The sequence below is a fragment of the Lissotriton vulgaris genome, chromosome 6 (genome assembly GCF_964263255.1).
Source record: "Lissotriton vulgaris chromosome 6, aLisVul1.2, whole genome shotgun sequence".
In the NCBI taxonomy this organism is placed as follows: Eukaryota; Metazoa; Chordata; class Amphibia; order Caudata; family Salamandridae; genus Lissotriton; species Lissotriton vulgaris.
In genome coordinates, this window is record NC_141694.1 from 828,443,817 (window position 1) to 828,461,510 (window position 17,694).

Here is a 17,694-nt window from a genome sequence, read left to right on the forward strand (position 1 = left end):
TGACCAAGTCCATAAGTCTATAAGGGGTTCACTTTGGTTAGCTACCAGTGTGGAATGAAAGCGGGGCACAGATGAATACCCATTTGGGAACTAGGTTGTGTCAATTATCAAAATAGCAAGTTGAAACCGTTCAATTTTGCGTTAATTTTCAATGTTTCTTATTGAAAGAATTAAGAAAGTTATAAATAGGCATTTTGTCAAGCGGTGATTTTTTTCTCATGTGGTGCAGATTTCTTCCAATAGAGTATACAATTCTGAATGGTATTAATACTAGTTTATTATTAAATACATTTCGGGATACAATACTGAACTTTAAATAGTGTCATGTTGTGTAGCTGTATGCAGTGCTCAACAATCAATATTAAGACTACCACAAAAGAAGAAGATTCTCTTGACCTTATGAGAAATAATCCTTTTACTCTGATCATTGAAGAAGTATCACTTCATATAACTATTCTCTGAACTGGTCCCGTCAATATTAATGTAAACTGTCTTTGTTAAATTGAGAATGAGTGGACCATGAAGTGATTGCTAATGGTACAATGTTTTGTTTCCCATACAGATTTTCTGGTTGCGACCGACATACACTGAGACCTCATCTCTCAAGATATTTGTATATTTAAGTCTTAAGTACCAAGAGTGTGCACAATCTGCAGTCAGGCGAATATTGACTTGTTCGAATAGAAGTACATTTTGATGTCCTTTTGAAGAAAGACACTGTCAAGTTCAAACTTCGAAGATGCCAGCAAAAGCACCAATTTATTTGAAAGCAGGAAATCATAAAAAGGGAAAAAAATTCAAACTAAGGGATATCTTATCACCAGATATGATTAGCCCACCCCTTGGAGATTGTAGGCACAACATCCATATTGGAAAACAAGGGCAGCAAGATGTTTTTGGCGATATCTCATTTCTGGAAGGAAATTATGAGCTTTTGCCTGGCAACAAGGCGACTTCAAGCGATGGGGATTTCGAGGGGGGCAGTGAACTAATGAGGGCAAACAGCACTTGTGAATCCATGTTTTCAGAATCCCCCTTTCCAGTGCTAAAAAATGCCATCTCGCTTCCCACTATTGGTGGGTCTCAGGCCCTTACCCTTCCCCTGTTATCGCCTGGGACACCTCACTCAAATCACAATACCCGGTATAGTGCAAAGCTTCCGAGACTTAGTTGTGAGCCGGTTACAGAAGAAAAATTGAAAGAAAACTGTTTGAAGTTTGAGAATGGGACACAATACAGTGATAACAGCTCATTGAAGTCAAACGGCCCCTCTTCCTCCTGTACGAATGACGGAGCAAGCTACTCCTCAAGTCTGTCTGAACAATGTGACTGGCAAGCGGGAGACTTGTTTGAAGATGGCCAGCTTGGATGTGACCTAACAAAAACGGGGAGCAAGTCGGAAGAATCTCTTATTGACTTTACAAGTTCTCTTCTCTCCATGCAGCTGGACTTGGGGCCTTCGCTGTTGGATGAGGTCCTCAGTGTAATGGACAAAAAAGATTTGTAATACTAATTATTGTCTTTAAACTTTACGGGGTCGTGGACAAGCACTAGTAGTGACAGCACCACTGATTTCCGGCTCCAGTATGTACTAACCTTTCAGGCACACTCATATCTAAGGAGCACAACATTTTCCATTTAATTCAGCTGTGCCCGTTTTGGAGTGTAATGCTAAGAGCAGCAACCTACTGAGCTGGCATATGCAGTTCTGCTCACTTCAGCACTATCATGCAGGGCTAGGTTGGCTGTCTGCAGCTATGAGAGGAATTGGCTAGCGAAGGTAATTCCGTCAGTGATTTCTCTGGTAACTGATGAGTCGTGACATGGCTCTGGTAGCTTTTGGTTGTGCTGTTGTATGTGTCCTGATCTGGTGAGACTCATGCTTAATAGGTGTCCGCTTTTGGGTGCACCGCTCAAATTAAGACGGGCTGCACTGGCAAGTAGTGAACAACTAGCCTGGGCTGCAGCAGTTGTCCTTGGGGTGAGGGATATAATGGGACCTCCAGTTCCTTCTATACAGGAGGACAAATGGGCATCATCCCAATGTAGGTGGAAGTCATAACATCCTTGTTAGGGTACGCACACTTAGGGTATTTGCAAAGGCTAAGAGGATGGAGTGCCAAATGTTAACAGCGTGATAGCTATATTGGAAATTTGTGGAGCATAGGGAATAAAACTGATTCCTGCATTACTGTAATGTCTGGTTCCTAAAGTCGAATTGTACTTCACATTTATTAAGGAAATATTGCCTGGGTCTTGTGTGGTCATACGTTTGATTAGGCTCATATCATTGATAGTTGTGAGCATGTTACCCCAGAGTGAATCACTTGGCAAGTGTAGTATTTACTTCTTAATTGCTCATTACTATTATTGTAAAGTAGTTCAACTAGCTCTTGTGTAAATTGATAGTACATCTGATGTTGACTCCTCAAACTCTGAGGTACTCTTTCTGCCGGCTCATTTAGGAGCTCCTGATGTGTTTCAGTTGTCACAACCTCCCACACACCTACTCTCTATTGGCTTCAATCATTGGGAGCAGGAGTATTAGACTACCTGCACAGCACAATACCACAAAGACTGATCTTCCACCTAAAAAGCCAGTGGAAGTACCAGCTATGGCAGAAGCTGACTTGAATCACAATAGTAACAACATTTGAATGCATACTGAACCCATTAACAGATCTGCCAACCTCAAAAAAATTAACTGTGTGAGAAAGGATGAGGGGCTATTGAGGGGCTTGCAGAAGGAACAAAGGTGTGGGGCCCTAACTAGAAAAGGGGGGAGGGCAGGAAGAGAAAGTTAGGGCTTTATGTTGTATACTACCTTATGTCCCACTGCTTAACCAGTCCCAAAACACCAACAAAGGCTTCTGACGCACCCTAGTAAGACCGTGGGACATGGGAGTCGGCTTCAGTAGTTTGTGCAGGGAGTTTCAGCGCACTCTCCTTTTTTCACTGTGTGATATTGGCTCTTCACTAGGTGACAGAGTGAAGAGCTGCATAACATTGGCACTGTGTGAGTTGTGAGGTCTGTAAGAAAGATTTGAATCTCTTTATATCAAAGCATCAGTAGCAGCCGATGTTTGCTAGGAGTGGTGGGGCGGGCGGGTGGTGGGAGGAGGTATAGGGGTAGTGAAGGGAAGAGGAAAAATACATAATAATAATTTTAAAAAACTTACCTTCAGTCGGTCACGTCCCGCGTCGCCCTCCTCTGCTCCATTTCTTCAGGCACAGTCTCCCAGCCTGCCCTGCGGCCAATCCTGGAGCTGCTCTCGCATGAGAGAAGCTGCAGGATTGGCCTGAGTGCCCTTGATTAGTGCTCCAGGACAGCCTGGGAGTCTGTGCATGCCCTCTCCAACCTCAGCAATGCAGCTAGAGTTGAAAAGAGGTTCACTGCTCATGATAGTTTGGCCACCGTAAGACAGCCAGCCAACCATCATGCGCAGTAAAGGGAAAGCACTACCATTCCCCTCAGTGCCATCACTTCCCCAAGCCCCACACCCAAGACTCGACAGGAAAGGAGAAATAAATCGAGTATTGACTTATTTTTCCTTTCCTGCTGTTTTTGGGGTGGCGCAGCTCCTCCGCCATAGCAGAGGAGCTGCCGCTGGAAAAGCGTATAAAAAAACTGTTTTCATACTTTGGAATAGAACTGACTTTTGAAGGACCAGTTGCACCCCCTCTTTTCTGTGTATACAAAGCAGTATTTAAAATATTTCTCTCCACTGCGTGCTCATTGTTTTTGAATAGTAAATCCACCAGATGTTATTTGCGTAGTTTTGATTGTGAAAGCTATATTTAAGTCAAAATATTTACCACCCTTTGCCACTCCCCACCCCAAAACCCTAAAATTGCCATTGTCTCACCTTACCACTACTTGCCCCGAAACCCTTGATTAAAAAATAGCATAATAATTATGTTCTTTAAAAAAAATTCTTACGTGTGTGGTAAAGGCATGCATGATAAAGGTACACATACTTACCTGTGTGGTACCTCCCTGCATGGTAAAGGTTGAGTTGTAAAGTCATTGAGGGGTAAAAGCTGCTTTGTAAAGACTGTTTACCATAGTAGACTTCCCAATTTGTACACTTGTAGTCTAAATTAAGTAGAACATGGTACCCGAGAGTGTTCCAAGATACCATGTGCTCTGGTATACAATGATTCTATCCGGGTAAAAGACTTGCATTTTGTATAACAAGTTTCCACAAAACAACAATAGACTGGGTTCTTCTGTGTATTGTGGGAAAATTGGGCTGGACAATGCCACCTTTGGCGTGAACTCCGTAACCTTTGTTTGTTCAGTGTGACTCATCCCCAGTGTTATTTCACAGCAATATTTAATTGTTTGCTTCATTTTATGTTTGCCGGTCCATTGTATATGTTGACACTGTATTAGAAACGAGTCCATATTTTATTTTGCGTTTTTAATGTTTATACAGTTAAACTCCCAAACTATTTAAACTGCAGATGTTAATATATATTTAAGAAAGCTTGTATTTTGTACATAGTTTAAACAGAAACTGTGTGCCACATAATTTTATTTGCATGAGTATATATTATACAAATATTTACATTAGAAAGCTATTTTGAGCTGTACAATAAAGCATTTTAAGAGACAAACCTTTTTGGGAATGTAAATATACGTTAACGTCTTTAGAGTAAAAATAGAGAGGAATAGTAAAAGCTTTTTGTGGTGGGAGAAAAGTGTGAGAAATCTGTGCCATTCTGTCCCATCCCTGAAAATAGATTTGAAACTGGAATCCTCGAGCAAGTATGGTGCAATTATGGCAGGATCCTCGACGTGTTTGGAAGATGGCATTTGCCCCCTGTCAGAACCCTCCTTTTCAGAGGACCACGCGCAGGCAGGGGCTACTGGGAACAACCTTTAGGGTTGAGGCTTTTTACTTTAGATGTCCCAGGGCCCAACCTACTAGTCCCGAGTAACTGAGCCAAGTACCCCTTCTGCACTTCACTCTCAAGGTCAGCATTGTCCAATCAGTCCAGGGCTCCTTCGGGGGAGGCGGATGCAGGATAGTGAACACAGGCACACAACTCAACATGCATGCATAGCTATAAATCACTGTACAGCCCAATACTCACTTTTAGTAAAAAACAAGAAGTATTTTATTTTCTAATGCTATCCACACAAAATAAAAATAAGACATCCTCAAACATTTACACAATTCTCCCTGGAGATTGTGGTTCTAATGTTTCTTAAGCGGTTCCCTGTCCTACTCACTCCTTGCATTAGCAATCGTGGTTATTCCCCATTCACTATTGGCAACATCCTGTGTATGCCTCACCAGTAGTCTGAGTCTCAAGAGTCCACTATGAATCTAACTTAAAGTCAATAATGTGCCACTGCACTAATTTCAGCAGCAAGTTCCCCTAGGGTCAACAGGCCCGAAACCAGTCATACCTACACCAGCAAGTGTTAAGCTTTCGAAGTTCCCGAGTGTGCCATGTCAAAGGGCGCTCGTAGTGACTGCAGGTGATTTGGCTGCATGTGGCCCTGGCAGCAGCCCTCTGTGGGTTCAGAGTCTCTCACTCACGGAGACGCACCTAATGCGACCAGAGGCTCTTTGCGGCTCCTTCTGCAGGATAAGTGTTCGGTTGGTCCCACGTTGGGAGGTGACTATGATGATCCTGTCTGGATTCCGTCACCAGGGTGATGGTGCTCAGGTGCTTCCATTGCGCACTCACTTCTCTGGCGGAGGCACAACAAGTGACAGTCCTTGGTGCTCCTGGTGACTGACCCCCTCTGGCATATGGGGTCACCTCAAATCACAGTTCATGGGCTCTGGGCTGATCAGCTTGGTGATATTCTCCACAACGGCGAAATCTGGCATACAGGGTTACTGGCTTAATACATCACAAGGCTATGGCCCTTACTGCATGGCAGTCTATCCCACTGCGGCAAATCATAGCACATAGGGTTGATGCCACATCACCGCACAAGGCTATGGCCCTGATCGCACAACATTCTTTTCCACTGCAACCCATTCTTGCATATGGGGTCGCCGCATCGCTACTACACAGGGCTCTGCCCTCATTGGTGAAATTCATGATGGTCCTCTCCTGGCATAGGGGGGTCATGGGCAATAACCCAATCGGTGCCGCAGGGGGCTCCTCACACCTTGCAGAGGGAGTCCACTCGACAGGGCTCCTCACTGCACACTGGTCTTCGCAAACAGGTACATGCTGGTGCTCCTGTCTCCAGGGCATGTGGTCTTGGTTTCCCAGGGTGATGTCCCCTCATCCAGTAGGGAGACTAGTAGGCTATGTCCCTAGTCCTGGTCACATGCAGAAAGTTTTTCAGAGTTTCCCCTCCTCACACATCCCGTCTGGCTGCTTGGAAGATGATGATTTTTGGGGACACAAACTCCCCTTCTTATCGTTCTTACATCTTACATTTCTAGACCCCATATGTGATTTAGGGTCTGAATCTTTAATGTTGTATGTTCGGCTTCTGCTTCTTTTAAATTGTCTTTTCCTCTGCTCCCTTTTCCTCTTGAAAAGCAGTCTGTCACAGCAGGAGTGTCTCCCAGGCCATGGGAGTGACTAGAGTTCACACCTGGATGTCAGCCACAGGAATTTGTGCATCAAAAGGTTAGCCCAGGGTCTCAGCCCTACTCTTTATGATTCTCTTATCAGCCCAATATCCTTCCTGAGATGTGCCTACACCCCTTCTTTGTAACCTGTCACTGAATCAAAAAGTACCTAGTGTACGGGGGAAGCCTCACTCTTGCCTCCCTAGTGTGTGTCCAACCAAGCATACATGAATGCAGCAATGAACACATCTGTCTGTGGGGATCTCTCTACCACCTCTCCATGTTTCACCATAGAGGCCTGAGTCTCCCAAAATGGAACCTAGGGCCCTCCATGTATTGTACCATCCCTGGTACATATGCAACCAGTGCATGTCTACAGCATACCGGCACTGCACACATCTGGACCCTCCATGTACTGTACCACACGTAGGCACACATACTTTCAGTATATGCATTTAACATGCACACAGTGTATCCTTCATACATACATTCAGCCTATGCATTTAACATGCAAGAAGGTATCATTCATGTATTGTACCAGTCACAAGCACATATACACCCAGCACATGGATTTAACATGCATGCACTGCACAACACTACAACCTTCAGGTACAGTACCCTTCATAGGCACATGTACATCCAGCACATGCATTCACCATGCATGCACTGCTTAAGTACTGCTTTATCCCTATATTGAACCCTTTCTAGGCACACATACACCCAGTGCAGATACACCACATATTTGCTGAGTAGCACTTTGCACCAATCCGATGTTGGGCAAGGATGAATTAAGCACACAGCAGCAGAACTTTAAAAGTGAGTGAACTTGTAGACCTCACTCCAGTGACATAGGTTAAAAAGTACTGGTCCACTCTTACTGATCACTACACTGTATGCTGCCACCTCCGTGTTAATTCTGCTTAACTCCTGGTGAAGTTATAAAACTATGGGGTAACCCGAAAGGCCACTGGATCCGGGTAAATTATGGTACAAAAAAGGTAATGTCACAGTGGAAATCACATTTATACACAAAGCAAGAGAAAAACAGTGTTACTTTAAACAAAATTAGACACCTGGGTTCAGATCATTTACAATTAATAGTTGTGATTGTATTTCATCACAATGTTGCATAGTGTCCAAATTATAAAACACAACGTATTTTAATATTAAACGTTTTGAAAACCAGTGCAAAAAAGGGATGGGTGGGGGTTGTGAGTGCATGAGAAAAATGGTGAAAGTGATTGTGCAAAAGGAAGGTAGTGTGCATATATACTTCAACAATCAGTATTTACAGCCTATCCAGCCAGATGTCTGGCATGTGAAGAAATGAAAAATCATAACACAATAAATCAGATGCAAATAATTGATCGCTGTCATCCGTGTTTGAAAAACAGTATTGACGTTTCGATCCCTAAGAAAAACAGCAGAGTTTTTGCCTTGGAAGTGGGGTCTTCATCAGGACTGGGGTGACAGAGGTTAAGAAAGCACCAGAAAGCTCAGCGAGAAAGCTTCAAGCTGAAAATTCGACTGCTGGGCCTTGTGGGCTCTCATAGTGTCCGATTCTTCGTGGATTTGTGAAGTACGCCGAGATTGATCGGTAACCTCTGACTGTTGGCTGCCTAGGTTGAACGATCAGCTAACGAGAGCGTTTTTGATTGGAGTATGTTTACCGCATTGTGGCACATTTTTTAAACGCTTACTTGGAGAACCAGTGTTCTGATATACGCTCTCGTGTCACAGTGCCCACACGTAGATGACTAGAGGGCTTCAATCTGAGGAACCTCCTTCCCTCTCTATATACCTGCGCAGTCCTTTCCACACTCTGTGTGTGTACGCATGCGAGCCATAGACGTTTTTGCAGTACACGCAGGCGCAGCATGGGTACGCGATTACAAAGCAAAACAGAAGAAGGAGCTGCCCTCGTTCAATTAACAAGAGTATTTCTAGAGGGCCCCCACCGCCACCCTCTCATTTCCAGGCAGGCGGCAGGATGGGGCAGGTTGAGACAAGCAGACACCCGAGCTAAATTGTGAGTATTATAGGCCGGCCATTACAAAGGACATTATCTATTAAAGTAAGTGAACTCCACAGGAACCAGTGTGGCGTGCTATGGTGCTTACTTTTGTTTCCTTGCCTTGTCTTATCACTATCATTTCAGCCCAGTAAGGTGCGGGCTCCCTACGCCAGTTGCCTATGGAGTACTTCTCCTTCCCATATTAGGTAAGGGTCTCAGAAATTTAACCTGCATATACCTTGTCTGATGACTTGTTACGATACCTCTCTCTACCTCCAGACACTGGAGAGCACATGGGCGGTAACATGAGCCCTCACCATCCACAGTTACTTTACTGCGCTTGGTGTCAGCTTGAATTGTACCAGGCCAGTGTGAAACCTGTCCAGCGCTCCTTATAGACCCTGAGTTATGGGCTCCTTACATCTCTCAGGCACTTCCGCCGACATTGATGCCTCCATTGGGCCGGCTGGGCAATCGATATGACCTTCGCTCATGCAGCGGGGGTCTGTTGGGTCTCCGTCATCTGCATCTGGTGGCTACACCACGCAGGGTGCCTGAAGCAGAGGAAACTATTTACACTTGGCCTGTCTCCCTCTCTTTCTTTACTCCTCCCTAACTCACTAAACGCAAGACGCGTTACCTCAACACATGCGCATAGAGGTCCACCTCCCGGCCTCCCATACTTATCTGTATCATGTCTCTCTTTTGTTTTTGTGCTCCTTTCCCTTCTAGGTCATGATCAGGAGCAGACACAATTATTTAGTTGTAGCCTTAACTAAAAGACCCCTAATTTATGGCACCCACTGATCGCCCTAAGGGTTAATTCTACCCTCTCACTAGTACGACTAGTACTTAGATTTCTCCACGTGCATCACACCACCATCACAGCTTTATCTTGGTCCTGATGAACCGCCAGGGATCTTTATGACCACTGAGGCGTGAAACATGCCGACCTCCTAGTTACTTGGGCACATTACGCCTGCAGGGGTAACTCTAAACCTACTGGTTTTTTACTCTGCCAAGGGTACCACCTTATTAAACTATCTCTTTTGGTAACCCTTAGACAGTTTTAACTCTCTGCACGCACGTTTTCACCCCCACACAGAACTCACTCCACACACCAGCATGCACCATACAGCAGTTCTCTAAAAGATCTCTAATAAAGTGACCCTTCGGGGGACCCATAGGGCATTGCAGCACCGGCCCAACAAGGAGCAACTGCCCAATGATGAACCATGAGATCTTTCGGGGTGTGTGAGGGTTATAAGAGACAAGACTTGTTCTCCCCACTGAGTTCCAGACCTAGGACACCTCCTTCCCTCTCTCTACCCTTTTTTCTGCCCTTCTCCTACAGTGAGATAGTGACTACCTGCACTACTCATCTTGGAAGTGTCCCCCCTTTGTTGACTGCAGAATAAAGTATGCCATTAAGGATTGCTGAGAATGCAGCAAAGGGTAAACAGAGTGTTTCTAATTTGACTCCGGCAGAAATCAGTGGTCACACCTAGCCGTATCAATCTTCGAAGCAAAATATAAAGTGTAAGGCCATGACAGCACGCTCAAGATATATTCATAAAATGGTAAACACACTGCCGCTGATAATGGAAACAGTTGAAATCCCATATATTTAAAAATAATTTATATTCTCAACACCATCAAACTAGAAACAACACTGAAACAACTGTTGCCAATGCCAATTAATTTGTATTTTAAATCTTGAAAATATTTTTGCAAATTTGCCTGATGATCAGGGGAGATAGTACATGGGCAGGAGAAGTGAAGGCATATTCCGCACATACATTTGAAGTTTCCACTGGTGTTGCATATTATTTTTGTGTATGTCTGTGTGAAGAAACAAACACTCCTGTTAGCAGTCATGTTACCTTTCTTTGTATTAAGGATGTCAGCACTGCAGCTGCTGCTGCCTTGCTGTTCCTGTGTTGTATGTTAGTGAAGCACAATGTGAGTTAGTTTTGCAGCATGCAATTGAGGAAGAGGGGTAGCAGCACAGACCACTGACACCATTTTTGTGTGAAAAATGCCGCTTTCTGATACAGGTGCACATTGCAAACAACCTGGGACTTTGCCGTACACAACTATAACCTCACTATACCATGTTGATCACCTGTGTTAAGCTATTCTCACCCCTAAATATCCCTTTCCTCATAACAACTTAATTCAGTAACAGTGTATTTGCTCCTGATGTGCTAAACTGCAACTGCGACCTTTAAACTCCTCTCCCTCTTTAGTACCACTATTAACCTCTAACTAACTAAACTTCCTACAGAACCTTTAAGTTCCTGGCTCGTCCAAGCGTGAATCTGTCTACACGTTTCAGCCTGAATTGCCGCTGTCAACAACACTAAACTTCCCCAAATCCCCATTGGGAGTGAGAGTGCAAAAGGGGAGTCAAGGTAAAGGGTGGAAACGCATCATGCGAGAGGGCATGCAATGGGATGTGCTCTATGCAGGGGAAGAGTGCAAGGCTCAAGGGGGAAGCACAAAGTTCTATAAGAGCAGAGTGGAAGTAACTCCCACAGCCACTGATCAACAGACAAGACCTTTCCCAGTTAATTTGGAATCACACTTTCTTCTAACTAATGGATTATGGGTCTGATTTAGAGTTTGGCAGACTGGTTATATGTCGTAAATGTGACAGATATCACATTCACCTTATTACAAGTGCCATTGGATATTATGCACTTATAATAAGGTGGAAGGGAGATTCATCATGTTTGTGATGGGTAACCCACCCGTGCCCTTGCTTTCCACTGAAAAGATTGTTTGTGAACACTAATCCTGGGCCTGCTTGCTGTGAAAACGGGGCAAACGATTTTCAGTAAAGAAGTTATTTTCCTCCTTATGTGATAATAACATTCTAAATAAATGCACTTTATAAAAAACAATCCTAAACGTGTATTTATAACAAATACTGTCATTCACACAAATAGTGAAAAACTAAACTAATTGCAACAATATTAAAAAAACCTTTGATGAATGGCTGCTGGGCCATATTTAAAAAAAGAGCTCCATTCAAGGAAGCTACCTAATTTAACAGTAATTATTGTTTATTTATGGTATTAAATTGGTCAATCACAAGGAGACAATACTAATCGCCATTCAGGAATAGCAGTGCACATGTTTGTACTAAACAGCAAAGCATCGTGATGCACTGTTCTAATGCTGGAGCATAGTACACTTAATCAAGGCATTCTCAAAACAATCCTCAATATAAATATATTTTTGTTCTGAGTGTTCTCATGCTGAAATAAAAAAGGCAATGTAGGTGGTTCTATAAAACTGAATAAATAAAATTTGGACAGCAATCAAAGTAATTTACATAAAAGCAGTCTATGTTATATATTTCAGGTGTTTGTTTTTCTTGATGTCCAAGAGACCCATATTATCTGATAATAGTTTCCACACCCTCTCCATTTCTAAATCTTCTTCTCCACATTGTTAGAGTGATCCATGCTTCGAAACCAAATCTTCAAGGGCGGAGCTTCGTGGATCTCCAGTATCTATCAATAACCTGTTTAGCCACTAGGAAACCAAAGCCTGCCAATAACCTCTGACTTTGAGAATCAGCCCAACCCTCCATCATACGTAGGAGTGTCTACCTTGGGGTCCATAAGGATCACTGACATAATATAGAATGCCAAAATATCGACCTACCAAAATATCGAGGTAAAAATATAGAATGCCAAAATATCGACCTCCTATCTCCAAACAGGTAAGTACAAAAATACTGATTCAAAAATATCGATGTAAAAAATATAGTTAATCAAAATATCGATTTTTTTTAAATGCTTTAAATTAATTAAAAATTAATGAAATAATAAATATAATGAACTTAAACATACTTAAAATACTTAAATAACCTTAAAATTAATAAATAATTAATGTAAGTTAAAAAATAACATACACATTGATTTGTTAATACATATATATATATATATATATATATATTAACGTAATATTAATTAAAAAAAATGACAATATTTTTACCATAGGATAGCGAAAAGGGTAACATTTACTATTACCACTCCAGTGAGTGCAACAGTAGGGAAAGCTTTGGATAGCGTAGGGGTAAAAATTAATATTCCCACTCCAGAGAGTGCAACAGTAGGGAAAGCGTTGGATAGCGTAGGGGTAAAAAATACTATTCCAACTCCAGAGAATACAACAGTAGGGAAAGCGCTGGATAGCGTAGGGGTAAAAATTACTATTCCCACTGCAGAGAGTGCAACAGTAGGGAAAGCGTTGGATAGCGTAGTGGTAAGAATTACTATTCCCACTCCAGAGAGTGCAACAGTAGGGAAAGCGTTGGATAGCGTAGAGGTAAAAATTACTATTCCCACTCCAGAGAGTGCAACAGTAGGGAAAGCGTTGGATAGCGTAGGGGTAAACATTACTATTCCAACTCCAGAGAGTGCAAGAGTAGGGAAAGTATTGGATAGCATTGGGGTAAAAATTACTATTCCATCTCCAGAGAGTGCAACAGTAGGGAAAGCGCTGCATAGCGTAGGGGTAAAAATTACTATTCCCACTCCAGAGAGTGCAACAGTAGGGAAAGCGTTGGATAGCGTAGAGGTAAAAATTACTATTACCACTCCAGAGAGTGCAACAGTAGGGAAAGCGTTGGATAACGTAGTTGTAAAAATTACTATTCCAACTCCAGAGAGTGCAACAGTAGGGAAAGCACTGGATAGCGTAGGGGTAAAAATTACTATTCCCACTCCACAGAGTGCAACAGTAGGAAAAGCGTTGGCTAGCTTAGGGGTAAAAATTACTATTCCCACTCCAGAGAGTGCAACAGTAGGGAAAGCATTGGATAGCGTAGGGGTAAAAATTACTATTCCCACTCCAGAGAGTGCAACAGTAGGGAAGGCGTTGGATAGCGTAGGGGTAAAAATTAATATTCCTACTCCAGTGAGTGCAACAGTAGGGAAAGTAAATACTTCATACATAAATAAAAATAAAATAAATAATAATACCAATTACAAATTAATTAAAATACTTACCACTTTTATATAATATATTAATAAATAAATTAAAAATGCAAATAAAAATTAATTAATAAAAATAATTACCTTTTAATACAAATATTTACCAATTAACAACAAATTATTTAACAATTAGAAAATAATTACAAATTTGATAAAATAAAAAAAAAAAATTAAAATTAGAATTACTTACAATTAAATTACTCCTCACCCTATTCCCCTATAAACCCACAACCCACTACAGAAACGAAATTAATTATTAACATAATTATCAATTGATACATGAATTAAAATTAATTACCCATTATATTTTAATTAATTAACAATTAATAATTAATTAACAATTATTTCACAATAAATACAAATAAATAAATTAACATATTTAATTATTTATAAATAAATAACTTCCCACCCTATTCCCCTATAAACCCACGACCCGCTACTGAAAATAAATTACTACAATTAACATATTTATCAATTAATCTAATAATTTTAATTAATTACCAATTATTAATTAATTAATAATTAATTCAAAATAAATACCAATAAATAAATTAACATATTTGATTAATTATAATTAAATTGCTTCCCACCCTCTTCCCCTATAAACCCACAATCCGCTACAGAATTATATTACGCAAATGCATGTTTATGGAGGGGCAGGGTACGTCATCAGTAATGCATATTACACACATGCACCAGCACTTCAGAGTTCCTGGATGCACACTTTAACATTCCGGATGGGTTTGCACTTTCAGGGGGCGCTTCTGAACCAGGACATGATAGTTCTACAACTAGGGTCACTCCTGGGCAGCAGGTAGGGTTATCTGGGTAGGACCACAGCAAGTAAGCTTCAGGGGATTGTTGGGCCCAAACACCCCATGGGAGAATGTTGCTGCCTCTGTCTTCTGCAACGGGATTGCAACAGGATTTTTGACGTGACAGGGAAAGACTGAACATACTTTCCACTTTCCTTCAGACCAAGCAATACCCATGTTTGGAACATGCTGGGAGAAACTGTCTCCCGGATTACAATATTGTTATTACCTGGGCCCGGTTGCACCAGGGGGCATAGCAACGACGGAGGGGAAAGTTTAGCGCCCTGTAGATTGGCGAGGCAATTCCCTGCGACTTGTACTAAGAGTAGTTTTGGCATATAAGTGGCTAATTAGCTCAAGCGCGTGTCTGGCCGGCTCCACATTGGCCTCGGCTTTCGGCCTTTTTCTCCCATCACTTCACCAGCCAATAAGTTGTGCTTTGGCTTTCCCCTATGTGGTTGCTCCTAGGAGCTTTAAAATTTGATAGGTATCAATCATTGCCTAATTATGAGCCCTGCAAGAACAGCCTTATGCTGTTTATAGGTAGTTGTTGGCCGGGTATGTGGTCCACTTCTTCGAGGGGTTCCTGGGCCGCATGGTGATCCCAATCCTCACTGCTGGCGACAGGCACATCCAGGAACGTGGGAGTCACTGCTGCTTTGCATGTAACCATCTCATTGCATAGGTAGCACACAGGTGTGACAAAAGATTAGTAATAGGTGCATGTTACTAGGAGTCCGTTAGACTGGTAGAAGAGTATTCCTGCAATTTTACGGACTCTGTTGCAACAAGAATTCACTGGGAAGACATTTCCACACTCTAGGCAAGTAGAATTCTCTAGATTGTAAAGTCTGGCATCAGATATTGGTGAGGGCAGGTAGTATCATTGGAGGTGTCATTTTGGGAGAGATCTGTTGGGTCAGTTTGAAGGCCACGCCTTTACCTTACCTCTTCATCAGACGCTGGAGGTACGTAAGCACTTGCCCAATTATCTCCTTGCGGGAGGGTAAGGTGTTAGTACTAGTACTAGTACTTGTAACGGACAATCAGGCCAGGCCTGGCCTGGGTAGCGTGGGGGCATCTACGGCACCTTTCCCGCTTCTGTGTTACAGATTGGTTTATGAAGGGGGGCGGTGCTTCTAATGGATGTTTTTTCTCTACAATACAGGACCAAAGTTGGAGAACTGCCCTACCCTTGGGGGGGCCAACGGAACCACCATCCGGTGTAAGGTTAGCTCATTGGGGGCAGCCCACCAGGTTTTGGGTCTGTCTTTGGTTCCCGCCAGGTGTCATTAGGTCCATGGGGTGGGGTAAACAGGTTACACCCCTGGGAGTATTACTGTGTAGTCATCTGGGCACGGAGTTCAAAGGTAGCTCCTGTACTATATTCCTATGTGTGCTCTTATAGTACATTGTATGTGTCGGGTCTTGTGCTGCTTGACTGGGCATTATTGCATCTGTTGTCGGCAAGCAGCGCAGTCTGAGGCCAAGCATGCTGACTCTGGCAGCCTCACTACGAGTAACGGAGTGTGAGGCGTCCTTGCCCGAGCAGACGGGAGGCCAGCCTGGACCTGTAAATCCCCTAGGACACCACACGGTCTTCTCCTAGGTGTACACGGAGGTTCATTTAATGCTGGTTACTCCTGTGTATTTAGCTATTGGTATTGCTCTTATCAGCCTTTTTGCAGCCTTTACTGCTGTGCGATAATTTCCTGGCCACCTTAAATTATACATTTAACATACTTGTCGTCAGGGCGTTCTTGCCTGTGGCGCTCATTGGGAAGTGGCCCTCACACTTTTCCCAGCTTTTGCGGGGGATCTGATTGCTCGGTCTGGTAACCTTTCACCCCTTTGCTTGTTTCACTCAGAGGTGGGGTGGTTCTGCTCAGTGTGTTTCTTTCAGGAATGGGACTCTCGGTGTCACGAACATGTTTATGTGTGGGTGGGCTCCCCTGGCCTTTGTCGGAACAGCCTCGTGTGTATACTGGAGTATCCTTAGATTCTCATGGAGCCCCTCCCAAATGTGAGCTGTTGGCCTGATGTTTGATGTCTCCAATTCCTGGAGGCACCCTGTACAAGTCTAAGTAATCCCTTACGTGGGTGGTTGTAAGTCAACTTTAGACAAGCTATCTTATAGGTAGCATGGACTAAGCAGTCTCCAGGCGAAACTCAAGAGGGCATGTGGAGCCAGCTGTTTTTTCCTTGCTATCCTGTTTTATATAATGGAGATACACCTCACGAGTTATTTATCAAATGCTCTGGTATTTATCCCTGCAATAATCGCCTGTATTCTTGAGTATAGAAGCACAAGCGTTTAAACTAAAGCACTGTGTACCCCAGCCTCACCCTGAGGCACTTGTGTCTGGGCCTTGGCCGGTGATAATGTCTGTTTAACAGGAATCAAGCAAGCATTGTGGGCAGTTGATGTGTACGAGGCTCGAGTGCAGCAGGAGTACATAACGCCCCGGCTCTCGCGGACTGACAGATATCTTGGGCTTACTATGCCGTTTGCCTTGGAATAAGTGAGATGCCTGTGCAGGCATTAACGTTAAAATGTAGGCTATGCCGCATACCTCACAGTTATGTTAGAGATGACAGGGTGTGCTACACACTTCTCACGGGGGTCAGCGTATGATCCTTATGGAACTCAGCTGCATAACTTCCTAGCGCGGAGGGATAGCATTAACCCTTCAGTCTCAGGTAAATAAAGTGTGCACAGCGTAGGATCTACATAGTCCTTCTATGTCAGCTTGAGTGGCCTTGGCCGGCAAGAATGTTCTGGGTAACAGCTTCGGCCAATTTTGCAGGGATAGGTTCTCTCCCCCCTTGTGGGAGGGACCTTTCTTCTGACCGTCAGGAAGCAGTCCGGTTATATGGATGCACTGCTAACTGAGAAAGGTTATTGGATAGACATACGTACAAAGGTTGCAGGTAGGAAGGAGGCTAAGTAGTGGGGGGCCCGTCCGACGTCGGTTGCCGCCGGCCGGGCTGTGGCAAAGTTACAGGGCAATCCGAAGCAGAGAAGTTCAGCACTGGACCTCAGCAGGCACATAGGGGTGCCAGAGCCTAAGACCTGGGGCCTCATGGGTGGTTCCGGGAACTCGTGTCGACGCCCCATTTGTCCTTCTGGCATTTGTGTGCCTGTGCAACCGGGGGTTTGCCTAGTACGCCCGCAAGGGGCGCGAGTATTATGTTTACCATAAGGGGCAGCACATGGTGGTTCGCCACGGTGCTGCCTGGCTCATCAGGCGGGCAGGTGGCGAGAATGCGGCCTGCCCTTGGATTGCCCGTAAGATAACCCACTA

General features: G+C 43.5%; 1 protein-coding gene across 1 annotated transcript; it reads left to right on the top strand.

Moving 5' to 3' along the window:
* The first annotated feature begins 613 nt into the window (after positions 1-613).
* LOC147708053 (cdc42 effector protein 3-like) lies at positions 614-4,620 on the top strand. Its single transcript, XM_086926854.1, has one exon. The coding sequence runs from the start codon at positions 740-742 to the stop codon at positions 1,505-1,507; it is 768 nt and encodes a 255-aa protein (XP_086782980.1). The 5' UTR covers positions 614-739; the 3' UTR covers positions 1,508-4,620.
* The last annotated feature ends 13,074 nt before the right edge of the window (positions 4,621-17,694 follow it).

Excerpts from the sequence above, each read along its gene's own strand:
- LOC147708053 (XM_086926854.1), top strand. The coding sequence starts at position 740 with ATGCCAGCAAAAGCACCAATTTATTTGAAAGCAGGAAATCATAAAAAG.